The sequence below is a fragment of the Psammomys obesus genome, unplaced genomic scaffold, assembly GCF_907164565.1.
Source record: "Psammomys obesus unplaced genomic scaffold, mPsaObe1.curated_primary_1811, whole genome shotgun sequence".
NCBI lineage: Eukaryota > Metazoa > Chordata > Mammalia > Rodentia > Muridae > Psammomys > Psammomys obesus.
In genome coordinates this window covers 3,707,222-3,725,519 of record NW_026596256.1, presented here as the reverse complement: position 1 = coordinate 3,725,519, position 18,298 = coordinate 3,707,222, and the positions used below count along the sequence as shown (strand labels likewise).

Here is an 18,298-nt window from a genome sequence, read left to right as displayed (position 1 = left end):
AAGATGGGCCTCCCACTCACCCCTGCTTTCTTACTGGCTTAAACTTCAATTTTGCTACATTATATCAATCTCCTTCTTTCTCACCACACCACAGATACATACAAACTGTAGGTAAAGGAGAAGAAATATAAATTAATATAAGAGAAAGCTAATCCTATAAGAATTACCTTCCTTTTCCTCCATTCACTTATGCTTATGAGAAAGAAGAAACATAACCAAATGGTCGTAGTGACAGTAAAACCATGGCAGTGGGGGTGGGGATGTGGCCCAGTTGTTTGGGTGCTTGCCTGGTGTTCATGAAACCCTGAGTTTAGCCAGCACCACACAGACCAAATGTAGCAGTGTATACCTGTAGTCCCAGAACTAGAGGCAGGAGCATGAGAAGTTCAAGGCCAGCCTGGGCTATGTAGGACACTGTCTCAACCAAAACTAATAACAGCAATGATGGTGATAGTCATGATGGTAACTAGTAAAGTTATTGTTAAGTGTGTGCCTTCAGCTTTTCTAGACACACCCTATGTATCCACTGATGTGGAAGGCGTGCATCGGAAAGGGAAGCAGAATTCCCGAGGCGGTTCTCTAAGAAACTGCATCGTAGAATGAAAAGATTCAGATTTAGAACTTCTACAGTCTTACAGATGTTCACATTTCTGAATTTTTAAGTTGCTAAACTGGTCAAATTAAACGTGAACCATCAGCATGAATGGCGGACTTGGGAGTGGCTCTGTGGGTTTCTGAGTACTCCCATTAGCAGCACACACAGGTCTGCTGTCTACTTGCCAACAAATGTACTACAAAGCCCTGGCCAAGTGCCTAGTGTACACCCTCCAGCACCTGTCTTAGACTTGGCACGTTAGCCTAAGGCAACGCTGTGCAAACAACTTTTACTAACCTGCCCTCGCTGCAGCCACCTTTGTGAAATATTCCTAAGCTGCTACTGTGTATTTGAGTGTGTTTGTGTTTAAAGTTCTTTATCTGACACACAGAATATTCTGCCTCCAGACTCGGTATTCAGACTACTTAACCTGTACGAAAGTGTTGCCAAAATGAAGGAATGGTTGGGAAATTCAGGGTTTTTATGTGCTGACAACCATGAAGTTTGTTGAGTTTTGTGCAGCTTGACTGCAGCTCTCCTCAGCTCGTTTCAAGACCTCCTTATTTAGTTCTGTATTCATGAAATAGTCTCTTGACATCTAGACTGTACAAGGAATCATCCCAGGGACCTGGTGAGGACCCCATACACACCATCAAAGGAGACATATAGGTCAACTATTATTCATCAAAAGGTTAAGAATTTCACTTGTTAAGAAAAAGAATTTTAAAATTGTTTAATTTTATTAATCTCTAAAAGAATCTCTAGTCATTAGCTTCAGAAATGCAAAGGCAGGTGCTGCAGAAATGGCCCAAAGGTTAAGAGCATTGTCTGCTCTTCCAGAGTTCCTGAGTTCAATTTCCATCAACCACATGATGGCTCGTGACCGTCTATACTGGGATCGGATGCCCTCTTCTGGCATGCAGGTGTACAGGCAGATAGAGCACTCATATATATAAAATAAATTTTTAAAAATCTTTTTTAAAAAATTCAAAGGCAGATAAAACAAAAAAGAAAAATATAGGGTTATTTTTATATAAATATAAATTATTAATGAATAATTCTGCCCTACCTCTATGCATGTCCTGTTTTCCATTTTCTTGTTTGTTTTCTTTGGTTTAATTAAGGTTGTTTGAGCATGCAATGAGAAATGCTTGACAGAAATGAAACTTAGTTTTTTTAAGCCACAACACGTCTATCTCGATAGATGCTTGGGTCAATAAAAGACACAAGAAAAACACATTGCAACAGGGATGGGATGAGGCTCATTCCCCACCAGTAGTATCCCTGAGGAAGAATTCTAACACGTCTGAGTGTTCACACTTTCAGGTAAATGCAAGCCACATACTCTGCATTAAAGGACCATAGTTCCATAGTTCTCAATGTTTTTTTTTTTTTCTAATACATGTGGTCTAATTTAAAAGACCTTGAATATGGGGATCTTGAGCTGTACTGGCCAGTGTGGTCCTCCTCAGTTATGTGTGGCTACTGTGCCCTCTAAATGGAGACAGAGTGGATAATGTGTGTGTGTATATATATATAGCTATAATGGCATTCATTCCGCCCCTGCCCATCTCACATGCAGAATAGCAGCCTGTCTCGGGCTTTTGGGCAAACAGTGCCCTCTCCACATATATGCTTGGCACTCAGGAGCATAATTTGACAATGTGTTACTTTCTCTAGGATATTTACATTTTGTGATTTCCCTTTAAATACTGTGTTTAAGGTGTTACTTGTCTGTGTTAATTAACTTCACATGTCAATGGGGGCATGTAAGGTCACTCATTGAGCCTCAGATGATTATTCATACCTTTCTAGGTCCCTGAGGTAAAGGTTAAAAGAAATTGAATGCTCTTCAAAGTGGCACCAGAAGTAATTGGTTCCACTGCAGTCTTTGGCTGAGGAAAGAAACAGGCTGACTGAATGATTGAAGGGGGTGCCATTTCAGCTCCCGTGCCCTCCAGGCAGAGATTCTCCGTAGCTAGGAAAACCTGGCCCTAAATAATAAACAAAATGTACAAGATGCAGGTAGTCCTAGGGGTGGAAATCACCACATTCACATGGGTGTGTTGGGACTCACACCCATGATGACAGCACTCAAGAGGATGAGGCAGGAGGATTGCCATGAGTATTAGACTATATGGTAAGTTTCCATAAATGAAATCAAATGAAAATCACACAAGGCGCTATATTCCAATTATCTGCTTGTGAGCAAATGCTAAAACTTCCCTCCGGAACAGTGTTCCAATAACATTTGATGGATAGTATGCCAATATTAGCAAAAAAAAAAAAAAAAAAAAAAAAAAACACAAACAGAGAGACAGACAACGCTATGTTTTAAATGTAAGTCCATGCCTAAAGCCTAACATTTTAACTGAGGGTTTTTGAAGTCACAGAATGAAATAGGAATCTTAATCACCAAGTCACTCTCCATGATAGCCAGAGAATTAACTACCCTTCAGAACTCCTTGTTCTGCGATAGTAATTATGGCTGCTCCTGCGAAAAGCACACCTCATGTTACAAGGCACAGATATATCAGAGAAGGGGCGAGTGCTCAAGTCCCGCAGGTGAGACCAAATGAACTGCTCATCCGGTGGGTGCTCTTTCTCACTATGCGTGTTTCCATCACTGGTTTGGTTCTCTGTGTGTGACGTGAGGATTTTGTTCTTAACCCCACGAGCGTGCGGCATATCACGGCGCGGTTCTCACGATTTAATTGCCTGTCTAGTCCCTGGGTCGCTTCTCTGTAGACCAGGTCCAACAGCTGGATTGGAATGTCCAAGAAGAGTCAGCCGAGAGGCGGTGGGATCCTTGTTCTGGTGCTTGGAGCATTTGGAGGGGGAAATGCAGTAGGTTTTGTTGGGTGGTCTTAGACGCTCTCTGCACCGTGTGGTCTGCGCTAAAGCATAGGAGAGGTGAACACGGGTCAGAGACTACGTTCCGATTTCCACACGCCACTCGGGAGAGTAGGAGAATTCTGCCGAGGGGGCCGGAGAGATGGGTTGGTGGTTAAGAGCAGTGAGTGGGCTTAGCTCGGAGCTCGCCCAGCATGGCTCACAGTGCCAGTAGCTCCAGGGCCAGGCAGGGTACTCGATGCCTTCTTCTGACTCGTGTGGGCACCAGGCATGCACCCTGCAGTACGCATACGTGTATGCAAGCAAAACACACAGGCACATAAAATAAAAGTAAATTCTCAAAAGTTCTGGTGAACGTGCTTCATTTCTTAGAGACTTCATTTTTCCACATCTTTGCTTTCTGGCCATCATCCATCCACTCATCAAACCCCCTTGCATACATACAGATACAATTACGAGAATAGAAAAACTATTAAAAAGTTTTTATTATTTTATAGCCAACACAATGTCTGAAATTTGTTAGGTACTTGATAGGTATGAATTTATCCTCCTGACCTCCCTTACCCCATCTGTTGGCTATCAGAAGACAGAAAATATACAATTCAAAAACAGTTCATGTAACTGTTTTGAGACATGGTAGCTGAACCATGTCATCGCTAAATATGTTTGTTTTTACCTTGCTGAAAGTAGCATTTATCTTAAGGAAGGTGGGTGCACAACCCTGCTGCGTGAGACCTTGGTGGCAGTGTATGCAAAGTGAGGAGATAACAGTGCCCTGAAAGGCTCTCTCATTTGCTTCCTTCACTGACTGCACAAAACCTTCAGTGAAGTGTGAAGAGATGGCTTCTGCTAACGTGGGCTGATTAACACGGATGGGAATGACTTCCTTTTAGGTTCTGAACCTAGTGCAGTCCTACGTGACCCTTCGAGTTCCTCTGTATGTTTCCTACGTGTTCCATTCCCCTGTGGGGGTGGGAGGCTGGCAGCATTTCGACCTGAAGTCAGAACTGCGGCTCACGTTCGTGTATGACACTGCCATCTTGTGGAGCCATGGGATCGGCAGCCCGCCCGAGGCTGAACTCCAAGGTGGGTTGGTGTGACTGCAAAAGCAACTTTCTTACCTTTCTTAACTTTCTCATTCAGGAAGATGATTTTATTTTTATTGCATGTGAAAATAATTTGAGCACCTTTCAATAACTTTATTTTTATATTCTCTAATAATGTGACTTTTTAAACCTTTGTTAAGGAAAATCTTGTTTAACAAGAGCACCTCAATGCCGCAAACTTTGTATGAAATGTAACTGAAATTTAGCTTCTTTATTTAAGGCATATTTTACTCTGTATTGCAAGCCATATAGTTTCCTGGCTTCTACTAGATTGAGGGATTTCGGCTGAAAATTGGCAATAAAATCAAGGGGAAAGGTGCACAGTTTTCTTCTGGAGTGAGAGAGGGTCGATTTAAGGTCCAATGATAAACCCTGCCCTGGATTCTAGTTCTGACTCTACAGCTAATTAATTGTAATCTCAAACACATTGCCTAAACTTGGGGATGGGGGGCTTCTAATTTCCTGTGAGGGACAGACAAAGCTACTGTCGCCTTCTGATTAGAACTATATCATTCTGTGATGCAGTAGACAAGTGTCTTAGACCATTAGAACGCCTGATGTAAGCCCTTTAGCATCTGCCTCTTTGTTGGTACCCATGTGAGAATCATGACATCCAGAAGTTAGGTAGTCATGTGGCTCGTTTCTTTAATCCCAGCACTTCAGAGGATGAAGCAAGAGGGTGGCTGTGGGTATGAGAACAGCCTGGGCTACATAGTAAGACTGGCTTTGAAACAAAATAATAAGCAAAAGCAAGCAAAGGCCCACGAGTGTCAAGCTAGCTGACCCATGAACAGAATTGGTGCTCTTTCCTCTCAGACTCACGTTACTCTCCTGAGTCTATGGATTTCAACATCACTCATGACATTTTCCCAGCCAGGAAGACAGAAAAAAAATTGACCCCAAATCTTAAGTATAATTCCACTATATAGGACAGATTAAAATTCCCTTAGAGCTGTGAGGAAAGTGCAGTGAGCACCAGGGCAGGCTATCCAGATCGCTTCGAGGGCTTTAACTCCACATTTTACCTTAAAAGATACATATACAAATGAATATTTCTCCCCTTGCTCTTTTGGGTGGAGGAGGGGGTTAGGAGAACCTTACCAGGCTGACCGTTTAGCCCAGGCTCACCTCAAAATCTCTTTCCTACCCCTAACTCTTCAGTGCTGTAGAAATGTTTGAAATCTCAGTTTTTGTCAGCTAGTTAATTTTGGCAAGGGTGGTGGTTGTGAATCACCGGGATTTCTTTAAACCCATCACTTCTGCAGTTGTTCTGGGGAGTTCAAACGGGTTCAACTTACGTGTCTCATTGTCTATGGTTTCAACAAGGCCATTTGTCCTTTCTCTAAAATTACAGCTTTGCTTTTGTAAACTAAAACTGTTTTAAAAATGTATCATAGTCATCTGCATATTTTAGTGGCCAGACTCATATAACTTAATTCATTATTTTGCCTCCTGTTTATCCTTATCAAGAAACTTGTACCTGTTATGATAATGATGATGATCATCATCTAGAATTCATCTGATATATCTGTTCATAGAAAGTTTAAAGACTTTTTGTTAAGAAGCTATACTTTTTCTGAGCCAATTAGCTCAGAGAAAAAAAAATCTATGCATGAGGGTCTCTGGCCACCTATATTTTTACCCTCCTTCTATAGGCTCTCTGTATCCAACCAGCATGCGCATTGGTGAGGAGGGGCGCTTGGCTGTGAACTTCAAGACGGAGGCTCAGTTCCATGGCTTATTTGTGCTGTCACATCCTGGTAAGCCTTGTCAGTGGGTAGCCCTCTCCCACAGGACAATATGTACATCTTCATTCATATCCACACAGGTCTCACATGCTTCCCACCTCGCTCTGAAGGTCTTCATTTCATACGACTTCCATATGTGGAATTACACCCTTAGTGCTTGGTCATCATTCACCTATCTCCTACTGTGTAGAAATGTACCATCCCTGAAAACATGGACTAGGGATTTAATGTGAATTTTCCTTTTCTGTGCTTTGTTTCTATGACATAAAAACCTCACTTCAGTTGATTTATTTTTGCCAGCACTTTTCCGCTCAGTTTTTTCCAAGTCTGTGAGAAACATTTTTTTTTAGATTTGTTTATCTATTTTATGTATATGCGTGCTCTATCTGCATATACACCTGCAAGCCAGAAGGGGGCATCAGATCTCATTATACATGGTTATGAGCCACCATGTGATTGCTGGGAATTGAACTCAGGACTTGCTGAGAGAGCAGTCAGTGCTCTTATCCACTGAGCCATCTCTCCAGCCCTGTGAGAGACAAAGGCAGTTTACTTTCATAGTCAAGCTTCAGGCTTCTTAACTGATTTGTCAGAGACTGGATAAGCAGCACCTGACTGTGCTTTGAGTATTGTAAGACATCTGTCAGTAAATTGGTATTTGCTTGTTTGACAAAGCCTGTCTCACTAGAAATAGATCGTTTTTCTTTGACTTTCAACATTGCCTTAGTTGGTTTCCCATCTCTTGGGCTGAAAAGGGAAGCAGTTCATGGACTTTTTTCACAGCCATCCCTTTCTAGGAGAAAGCTGTAAGAAAGGAGAAAACAGAGCTAAGTGTTCAGGAGGAAAAGGCCCACCGTAATTTTTGAAGCAGATTAAGCTGTAAGAAATACAGAAAGAAAAGGGATCGTATGACTGCACTGTGATGATGAGTTCTGGGGAGCAAGGCTTTCCTGTATTTGGAGTCTCTTCTGGGTACCCTTGTCTCTATAGGCTGTCTATAGCCTGGCTGCAGGCAATCTAATTAGAATTAGAACTCGTTCATAAGGTGCCTTTGCTAATGGTATATTTTAAGTTCATCCCATGGCGTTGGTGTGCTATTCCAGCATTCACTCAGCTGTGGCTGCCCTGCACTGCAGAAGCCCTGAGCACCTGAGTTACATAGGTCAGAAAAGATAGTAAATTAGGAATCCAAAGTCAAACAGCCTATCTGGGTGATCTTGGGAGAGTCCCATAGTCACTCTCTGCCCAGTTTTTTTGTTGTTGTTGTTTTGGTTTGGTTTTTGGTTTTTTCTTTGAAATGAGAATAAACACATCCTCACTGGAGACTTGTAAAAAAGAATTAGGCAATCAGGTACTTTGAGACCTACACTGTTGTAGACCTTTTCAATGTAACCACCAGACCATTGTGGCTTTTGGTGTTTTTCCAGCCTCCTTCACCAGCTCGCTGATTGTATCCGCTGACCATCCGGGCCTCACTTTTACCCTCCGCCTCATACGGAGTGAGCCAACCTATAACCAGCCAGTCCAGCAGTGGAGTTTTGTGTCAGACTTTGCGGTAAGTGGCTGACCAAAGACCTCCCGGCTGCCTTTTGACAACACTGCACATTTCAAGGTGAAAACACCTTCTCTCCTCCTCAAAGGTCCGAGACTACTCAGGCACCTACACCGTAAAGCTGGTGCCCTGCACCACCCCATCGAACCAGGAGTACCGTCTGCCGGTCACCTGCAACCCCAGGGAACCCGTCACCTTTGACCTTGACATTCGATTCCAACAGGTACGTCTCACAGAACCAGCAGAATGGAGTCCACTTTGCTCAAAGTCGTGGTTTTCTTGAATCGATGCACATATCTTCACCATTAATTCTCGAATACTGAGAGCAAAGGAAGCTGGACCGGAAGGCACCAAGGGAGAGAGAAAGGGAAAAGAATTCTCTTTTATCTGTTGTGAGTTTGTCTCAGTTCATGTAAGAACGGCTTAGCTGTTATCTGGTCTTACATTTTCTCCTGAAGTTTTCTATCTTGGACACTTGACAATTTTCTGTAGAATTCTATACTTTCTCTTGTTCTTAGCCTTCAACAAATATGAAAAATTCCCTTTTAATACATAACTGGCCTTAGGTATTTGTAAAAGCCGAATACCAGCCTTGGTCCAAGACCTTATACTATGAGCCTCATGCCAACCGTGATACTCACAGATACTTTACACATGTGCCACAACCAACCCAGAGATATGAGCACACTTCCTCCCACTCAAAAAGGAAAAATGGCTTAACGTCACCAGTCTTGTTTCTCAAAAGCAGAACCAGAATGACAGCTTGTTACATTACTTTGTATGGACAGCAACATTTCAAGGCAAGGTTCTGCACAGAATTGTGAGGTGACAGTGTGCCTGTGAGCAGTGTGTGCGCGCTGCTCACATCAGACCCACCGATACGTAAAAAGGTCACCCCTTCTTTAGGTCAGCGATCCAGTGGCAGCCGAGTTCAGCCTGAACACGCACATGTACCTGCTATCTAAGAAGAGCCTCTGGTTGTCTGATGGGTCCATGGGGTTTGGCCAGGAGAGTGACGTGGCTTTTGCAGAAGGTAAAACTCACCGGATGAGACTGTGGTCCTATTGTCCTGAGTGTGTGATGTTTTGTTGTCCTGTGTGTGTGTGTGTGAGAGAGAGAGAGAGAGAGAGAGAGAGAGAGATTTTGTTGTCCTGTGTATGTATGTGTGTGTGTGACATTGTGTTGTCCTGTGTGTCTGTGGTGTTCTTCACCTTGTAGGTGAAGAATGTACCTCCCTTGTTTGGTGCTAGGTGCTCAGCTCCTAGTCAGATAGGCCGTGTACACAGAGCTGCAGCAGTTATTGAGAAGATGCAATGCCAGGGCCTTCATTACACCTACCTTCTAAAGCAAAGGAACTCAATTAGGCTTTTTATTGATATTTTCCTTCTTAGTGTTGTTTCATATTAGTAAACATCTCACCAACTAATTAACTCGTGTTAACTATACCTTAACTGCAACAGGGTGCTATAATATCAACTTACAGGTCAGACCTTGTGATTCCTGTGGCTTTGGTTCTCTGTGCTGGATCTATGAGGTGCCCTTCTCTGAGTCCAGGGAGTAGAGCAGATCTTGGGGCTAGCACAGAGAGCTTCGTGTTCAGTGACAGGTCAGGGAGCAAAGAAAATGATCTATGTCGCTTCATAATAGTTTGTGCTCGTCACCACCTATAACAGAATGACACTTCCCTCTGTTTTAGGTGACGTAATTTACGGTCGTGTCGTTGTGGACCCTGTTCAGAACCTTGGTGACTCCTTCTACTGCAGCATTGAGAAGGTGTTCTTATGCACAGGAGATGATGGATACGTGCCAAAGTACAGCCCAGCAAATGCGGAATACGGCTGCTTGGCTGATTCTCCTTCACTCTTACATAGATTCAAAATTGTGGTAAGCACTTTGGCCCAATATCACTTAACAAGGATCAGCCTTCTTACCTTGTATTTTAAAATGATATCGTTATTTTACTTAAATCACATAGTGACAATTTGTGTACCTGTGTAAAGTTACAGGAGAACTTCTGTCCTTGCAAAGTTGGCACTGTCTACAGACATAATCATCTTCCTTCTTGTTTTAAGGATAAGGCCCAACCAGAGACCCAAGCTACCAGCTTTGGAGACATCCTGTTTAATGCCAAACTGGCAGTGGATGATCCTGAAGCTGTTCTCTTAGTGAATCAGCCTGGATCAGATGGTTTTAAGGTAGACTCAACACCACTCTTTCAGGTAGGTCCAACCATACAGTCACTAGGTAACTATAGGTAAGTACTTAGCATTTCTGTCTCACACCTGTTGTAGGAAAGTGAAAATAAGAGCAGTCACGCATATAGCGAATGGGAAGGGTGGGACTGTTTGATGCAATTTAAATTAAATTCTACCAATCATTTTATGAGTGTGTTAATATAAGACTGCTTAATGGAGTGTGCAGAGATGGCTCAGTGGTTAAGACAGACAGGTAGTTATGACGATACTGGATGGCCAGTGTACAATATCTAGAAATGTGCTGATGTCCCGAAAAGTGGAAAAGTGCTCTATAGGATATTTACCGAGAATTTAACTCAAACTCAGGAAAGTGTGAGTGTGTCTGTATGTGGGGGAGATGGGTGTGGGTGTAGGAACAAGAGAGAGAGAAGGCTGGGGGAAGGGATATTGGGGAGAGATCATATACCCACATTACAGCGTCTGTGCCTGTACATATATGTGCACATGGATGTGGAAGTCAGAGAACGCTTTGGCTTCTCTTCTCAGGAACTGTCCACCTTGTGTTTGAGTCAAGCCTTTCACTGCTCTGAGCTCACCAAGAAGGCTTGACTGGCTGGGGAGCAGGCCCCAAGGATCCAATAATTTTCATATCCCTAGTACTGGGACTACAGATATGGGCTACCATGTCCAGCTTATTTACTTACGTTCTGGGACTCAAACCCAGGTCCTCACGGTTGTAAAGGAAGTGCTCTACCAACTGAGCCACCTCCAAGGAAGGATCTTAAGAAAGTCTATTTGTTCCTCTGAATTCTTTCAAACAAGTATTTTACCATTGTTATTCTAAATTCTCAAAACAGCTCACTTCACTAAATCTTGAATACACCCCCCAAATCATTAGAAACCCCCCACACACACACACACACACATTCTTTGTCCAGGCTCTGGGGAAGCTTGAAAACCGATTTGCTATCTGGGTACAGTGGCATGTGTCAGTAGCACATGCCTTTTATCCCAGCACTCTGGAGGCAGAGGCCAGCGGATCTCCATGAGTTCCCTGTCAACCTGATCTACACAGTGACCTCCTCTAGACCCCAGGGCTACAAAGTGAGACTGTCCCATAAGAAAAAAACATAACAACCACAACAACAAAAAAAAAACCCACTGATTTTGCAACCCCGTGCTCTTCGATACAAATAAGTATGTTGCAGGTGTGAGCCGTGGTTCTGGCTTTTAGCACTTAACTAGGTGAAAGAGGCAGGGCAAAGCACCAGTCTGTGCATGTTCCTGTTCGCTTACCTTTTGAAAGTAATAAGATAGACTGAGAGATCAAAACTAATTTTTTACAGTGCTCATCGTGGCTGCAAACCCAGTACATGGCCACCTAAGAGTGATACGAGATGGCCTGGCAGCATATGTCAATGATAAAGCATGTATTAGAGCCCGAGATTGAACCCCCAAACTGCAAAATCACAAGGAGAGAGAGTCACACAGAGTGTATTTTGGAGTTGACTCTACACAAAGCCTGTCACAGAAGAGTGTGGTTTCGATTATCACGACCTCTGTTGTTCCTTTCTCTTGCAGATGATCCTGAGTTGGGTCCACAAAGAATTTCATTTCCTAACGCTGGGCTTGTGTTTTCTAGGTTGCCCTGGGCCGAGAATGGTACATACACACAATCTATACCGTGAAGTCAAAGGACAGCACCCATCGAGGTATTGGCAAGAGGAGCCTGGAGTACCACTCTGTGGTACAGCAGGGACAGCCCCAGGCAACCACCAAGAGCTGGAAGAGGAGAGCAAGCAGGAGCACTCCCTCGCTGGCAGGGGAAATCGGTGCTGAGAACAGTCGGGGAACCAATATCCAGCATATCTCCCTGGACCGCCGTGACAAGGGGCAGGTCCCCCACGGAAGAATTCCTCCCGATGGCACCCTGCCCTGGGAGCTGAATAGTCCCAATGCTGAAGTCAGCCTTGTCACTGTCCTGGGAGGCATCGCGGTGGGATTGCTCACTGTCTGCCTGGCTGTGGCTGCAGCGGTCGTGTGCAGGAACAAGAGTATGAAGGGCAAGGATGTTCCAAAGGGTTCTGGGAGCACTGAGCCCATGATGTCCCCACAGAGCCACTACAACGACAGCTCAGAGGTGTGAAAACCTTCTCTTCGTGGGCCTCAGAAGACTGAGGGAACCGCAGCTGCTCGGGAGCAGAGAACTGAGGACTTTCTGCGACAAAGGTGCTCAGAGCCCCTGACTATCTTAAAAGATTTTTATTTGAACTCCATTGCATCGTACATGCATCAAAGGACAAATTCAGGCCGCATCTTTCCTGCTGCCCAGAAGGCATCCAGAATGCTTAAGAGCCTTGGTTGGCTGGCAGGGGAGGTGCTTCTTGTGTTAGCCGTCGGTGGGGATAAACCTACTCAGAGGTGCTCAAAGGTGCTCAAGGACTCTCTGGGAAGTCTGGGAGAAGTTAGCTATTACTCCATAATCAATGTTAGTATGAACTCTGAAAACACAGTTATCACATGTTTATTCTTTGTATAACTGAAGGGTTTGAATTGGGAGTCCAGAGGGGGACGCACACACTGTTATGACAAGTTTTCTAATCTGTGAAGACAGCATGAATTCACAACCAGGGATAGCTCAACCCGCAAATCACCTCTTACTATTGGGAAAACATGAAAACATGGAAGGAACAAATAGAAAAAAAGAAAACTGATTTGGATCTGAATTGCTTCTTATTTCCCTCAGACCTCCTTTGTCTCATCTGCTTATTTAACATTGACTTAAACCAAAGAATATATTCATTCTGGAAATGAGTTTTAACAGACTGATATATTTGGTATATATTAGCAGCCACGCTCTTGCTCGTTGGCCTCACTGGTTGCAATTGTAGAGACGTAGACATGACGACTGAGAGATGCCGTACAGTTAGATTCGACACAGGACAACGTTCTCAAGAACAGAGATGTTTTCAGTGTTGAACCCATACGTAACGAGCAACATCTTTGCCAATGGTGAAGGGCGAGGGTGGTATTTATTAACATGCTATGTCCACCAGGATGCCTCTTCGGCATGCTCTCTAGAACGGTGATGGCAAAGTAACAGATGCGTGACATCCACAGCTTATGTCAGCTGTAAGTCATGGGAATCTCCATACCTGTGAACTCCAGAAATTGTCTTGGAGGTGGCCAGTGCTGTCAACCACACTGTTCACTGATCCAGGAAGAGAACATCTCTGTCTGGCCTCCCCAGTTCAGTGAGCCGGTGCTATGAGGTTCCCCCCTTTGGGACCTTATCTGTGGTTCATCACTTGAGTATTCACTATGTAAAAGCTTCCTTGGCATTGCCCATCTCTTCAGAAATGTGTTTTCACCTTAACGTGAGAAATCCTGTTTAGAAGGGGTGGGGGCACTGCAGCAGAGTCATGGCCACTTGCCTAAAGCCTAGTAAATTTATTTCATGCAAAGATGAATGGCTCTGAGTAACCCTCCGCTGCTGCGGGGAGTCCTCCACTCTTTGGCCACACGCTGGCCGAGCTGGGCATCCTGGTAGAATGGAGATATTCGGAAGGCAGTCTTCATCCCAGGTCATTCCTGTATGTATCAGTGAGTGTGTATGAGTACCAGCCATCTCCCGATTGAGAAAGGGAAGCCACACTGCTCCTGGAGGAGAGGAAGGAGATGAGTGATGCCTGCTTCCCTTCCCATTCAGTGCCTTTCAGGGGATAAAGGGGACTGTGTAGTCTTCTGTTGGGAGCTTAGTGAGGCCTGTGTACAGAGCAAAGGTTCCCCCAGGGGACTCACAGGAACAGAGAGCACCGTCCATTTATCACATCAAGTGGTGTGTTATCTTCCTTTCTTTGTTTTACTTCTGGCAGATGCTTAGCTCCACGTTCGGCTACCTCAGAATTTGGGAATTAACATGATGCCAACAGTGTAGGAACCTTCACTCCCTTAGCTTTGGGTTCAACTTCTGAAGACTGTTAGGGCAATTGTTCTCAACTGGCTTTCTGCTTCGAGTAGTTCAAAGCTTCAGAGCCTGACTACCCTGTGGTCTCCATGTCAGGAAGTGAGGATGGCAACTAGCGATGAATCATTTGACACGTGTTCTAGCCAGGCAGCTTCTATGCCAAATTTCGCTCACCTGCACCTGTTCTAATGAAGCTCTTGTCCATAAATTAGATAGGGTATCAGATACAAAGTAAGTCTGTCCTCCTCTCCCAATAGGAAATGTCAGTATTCTTTCTCCTCGATCCCTTTTCTCTCTTGTTTGTATTTTTCATAACTTTAAAAATATCTGTTCAGTAAATATGTCACATAAAATACAGTAATTGTTTTAAAAGTCCTTTCAAGAAGAAAAATGTTTTTCTAAATAAAGTAAGTTCTTGTTTTCAGTATTTTTTGTTTTTGTTTTTTAAGTATTCTGATATTTTGAGAACAAATATATGAGGTAAGTCACCTCATATATTTGTTCTCAAAATATCATAGAATGGGAAGTCAGTTATAGTTCTTGATTTCTTCTGAACTTCCTACTACATACCAACATCTGGTTGATATGACACAGTAAAACCTAATTGCAAAAATAAATTTCACTATGAGTGGCTCTCCTAAGCGTATAAACAACAAAACATTAAAATACATGGAAGGGGGTGTGAAGAGATGGCTCCGCAGGGAAAAATACACAATATTATATTCAGTCCTGGGGATTGTACCTGTGGCTCCCACATGCTGTATGGCACCTCTTTCCTACAGCTCCAACCAACCCCTTCTTAATGGTTTCATTTGAGGCAGTCTACAACATTGCCCTGACAGGCCGTAAGCTTGTTCTTTAGCTCCAGCTAGCCTTGAACTTCCAGCCTTCCTGCCTCAATCTCCCACATTCGGAAGATCACAGGCCTGCGCTAGGACTGCCCTACCCAATCGTCTATTTTGAGTGATAGGCTAGGCACTGGGCTCCTCACCCTGCCCCCAGGTAATCAAGTAAGGCTCTGTCTTTGGAGTAGTGTGAACGAAATCTTTTCCAGGCAAGCACACTGGTGTGTGTGCCTGTGACCCACAATGTAAACCTCTCAGAACATCGGCATTCGATTCCACTCATTTTTACCTCAAAGATACTAGCAAACCCCATATGGGCACTGTGAGTAAAGACCAGTATGATGTCTGTTGCCACCCCTCAGCCTGGTCTTTGTGAAGACGCTGAGGATCAAGAATCAAGGAAGCACCTGTGAGCAACAAGAGACTCTATCAAGCCCCTTTACTGTAAAGTCTTACCCAGCATAACAGTTTCAAAGTTAACATTTAAACACATGTAAAGCCAGGTGTGTTGGCCCACACCTTTAATCTCAGCACTCAGGAGGCAGAGGCAAATGGATCTTTAGGAGTTCAGTCAGATCTCCATAATGAGTTTAAGGACAGCCAGGTCTATGTAGAGACCCTGTCTCAAAAATAATTTTAAAAGAAATTAATGTAAAAATAATCAGGTGTGGTGGTACACGCCTTCACTACCAGCACTGGGGAGGCAGAGGCAGGTGGGTCTGCAGAGTGAGTTCCAGGTCAGCCAGAGCAAGATAGACAGGCCCTCTCTCGAAACCAAACAAGACAGAGAGCCTTTCCTTGCACATCAGTGCCGGAAGGCAAACTTTCTCTGAGAGGAGGAACATGAAAGTAACAATCTTAGAATTAAATGCAGAATCATAGTTTGACTTTAAAAAAAAACTTTTTATTGGTTCTTTGTGAATTTCTCATCATGCACCTGAAACCCACTCACCTCTCTGTCCCCTCGTGCCTGCCCTCCACCCTTGCAACCTCCCCTGCAACAGAGGGAAAATAATCTAGTTGTGGAAGCTGTAGCGTGTCACAGTGTGTCCTGTGGTATACCCTTTTGTCCACACTTCTTAGCTTGCCAATGTTCATTGCAATGACTCACTGATCTGGTTCGGGGCCTCTGGCTTCCATACTGGAACCTCACTGGGACTCCCCTCGGATATCCTGCTGTTGCCCTGTATTAGGAAGATTCTGTAGCTTTGGATCTGTAGGACAGGCCCCTTAGTGAACTCCAGCAGTCAGTTAATGGGGTAGATGTTGGGGTGGGCCGATTTGAAGCCCTGGATCTGGGCCTGAGAGGTAGCTGAGCTGCTCAGCCCACCTGCTTTCTCTCACTCTCACGCCCTCGGGGCTGGCCCATCTGAAACCCCCACATCCAGGGTTAGCTCTACTTCACTGCCCAGGTGAGGTACCCTGAGGTTCCTGACCTGCTCTCCTGAGTGCTGCAGCAGGTGAGGGACGGGGCCAGCTCTCCTCATTCACATGCTCCAGGCTGGCTTGCCCTCCATGGCTGACCCTGCCACCAGGGTCCACTGGGCTGCCCAGGCCAGGTGTAGGCAGGGCTCTCTATCCCAAGTGCTGCAGACAGTGAGGGGCAGGACCAGCTCTCCTGCTCTCATGGCCCCAGAGCCAGGACTCTTGCCTGCTGCTGGTGGTGAGGGGTTAGGGGGAAGGGGGTGTTTCTCCTTTGTCTATGCTTCTCATGAGAGACACGTGGTAGGCTCAGCTCTCCCATGCTCATATCCTCAGGTGGCTTCATCTGCAACTCCCACTATGTGTGGGGGAGGGGAGTGCTCTCCTCAGCACTGAAGCTGACTGCTTCAGCTCTCCTGCTCTCATGCCCCCAGAGCCAGCCCTCCAATATGTCCAGGTGCGGGGTAGGGTCAGTTCTGCACAGCCCTCAGACACAAACATGTCCCCAGGCAGCAGCCTAGACCAGGGATGTCCATTTGGCCTTTGGTGGTAACAGACCCCTGCTGCTGAAGGGCCATGAACCCAGATGTGGCTCCTGGTGGTAGCATGGGCCAGGACCCCACCATGGTCCCAGAGGGCATCACTGGCTACTACATCAGGCTGTTCCTCACTACCCTTGAGTCTCCAGATGTGTCTCCCTTCATTATGCCTACATCCTTCTGTTTCTCTTTTTCTTCCATTTCTCCACCACTAACTTGCTCCTCTTACTGGCAGCCTGGGCCTCTGGGTGCTTGGGGTTGTCTCAGAAGTGTCCTTAGGTTCCCTTTGTCAGGTATTTGGAAATAGCCACGAGAAATGTAACAACTACAGGGTGGAAACTGTTTCAGACTTTTGATTGACTAGTATTTTTTGGGTCCCCTGAAGACACAGCTGTCTTAATGGTTGTGCTCACTTCTCTGAGCACCTGGTAGATGGCTGGCATGGGGGCTGTCCTGTGCAGCAAGCGTCCAGCCCAGAACCTGTCCTCAGTCATCACCTGGGAAAGGTACAGTTCAAATTCATAAAAGTTTATTCCATGTTTAACCACACAGGGACCTCTTGCAGGAGCATACAGCTTGCTACCTGAGAGTCAGAAAAACTCGGGTTTCACACAACATTGGCTTTTTGTGAATCTTGTGCATGTGTTCATTTCTTACCTTGTAACCGTACCTGGGGCACCTCAGCATTTAGCTATTCCCCTAGAGTAAGAAATTTTACATTTGGTTTGTTTTTGTGTTCCCTCCACCATACTGATGACTAACTAAGTGTAGGACCACACACCTGCCAGTCAAGGGCTCTTCCATGGAGAAAATTATTTTTGCAATTATCCAGCCCCACTTCTGATGCATCTGTGTGCTTCTGTGCAACTCTTTGGGGACACAGAACCCGGAATCCCATGGGTGTGCCTTGGGGAGCTCAATATGAGATGATAGTTGGTAAGACATTAGGATTACCTGGTGAGGGTTCTTGCCCCTCTTAAATACAGACGCAATGACTGTCTGTGTGCAAAGTAGTCCATGAGCATCACAGCTAAGGAAGCTTATTTGCCATTCCTTTCCTCTCACCCAGGACCTTAGCTTAGTCTCTGTGGATGGGGGATGGGGAATGCGTTTTGAATGTCATCCTTGGCAGTCTACACTCTAAGATTCTTCTTCAGCCTCTTTATCGTCAAATGCACTTATTTACTTATTTACCTTGAATGGGGGGTGTCTTTGTTTACTTAGCCTTTAGTAAAAGTGTAAGTTATAAAATGGACTAAAGAAGTAATCACTGTTAGTGTTATAAGAGACGGGGGCACTTGAATCTGCGGGAAAGGGGGTCGTGTTGTGTTGTTTTGTTCTGTTTTAAGACAGGATCTCACTGTGTAGCTCTGGCTGGCCTGGAACTTTCTATGTGGATCAGCCTGACCTCCCACTCATAGAAATCCTCCTGAATCTGCCTCTAGAGTGCTGGGATTAAAGACCTAGTCTATGCAT

General features: G+C 44.8%; 1 protein-coding gene across 1 annotated transcript in view; it reads left to right on the top strand.

Annotated features, from left to right (window-relative positions):
- Frem2 (FRAS1 related extracellular matrix 2) overlaps positions 1-14,399 on the top strand; it is a 128,568-nt gene extending 114,169 nt beyond the window's left edge. Inside the window, exons 17-24 of the mRNA XM_055596878.1 lie at positions 4,342-4,534; positions 6,210-6,314; positions 7,730-7,857; positions 7,943-8,077; positions 8,761-8,887; positions 9,551-9,738; positions 9,927-10,073; positions 11,692-14,399. Of these exons, the coding sequence (XP_055452853.1) occupies positions 4,342-4,534; positions 6,210-6,314; positions 7,730-7,857; positions 7,943-8,077; positions 8,761-8,887; positions 9,551-9,738; positions 9,927-10,073; positions 11,692-12,195 (1,527 nt within the window). The 3' untranslated portion in view covers positions 12,196-14,399. The remainder of the gene's footprint in view (positions 1-4,341; positions 4,535-6,209; positions 6,315-7,729; positions 7,858-7,942; positions 8,078-8,760; positions 8,888-9,550; positions 9,739-9,926; positions 10,074-11,691) is intronic.
- The last annotated feature ends 3,899 nt before the right edge of the window (positions 14,400-18,298 follow it).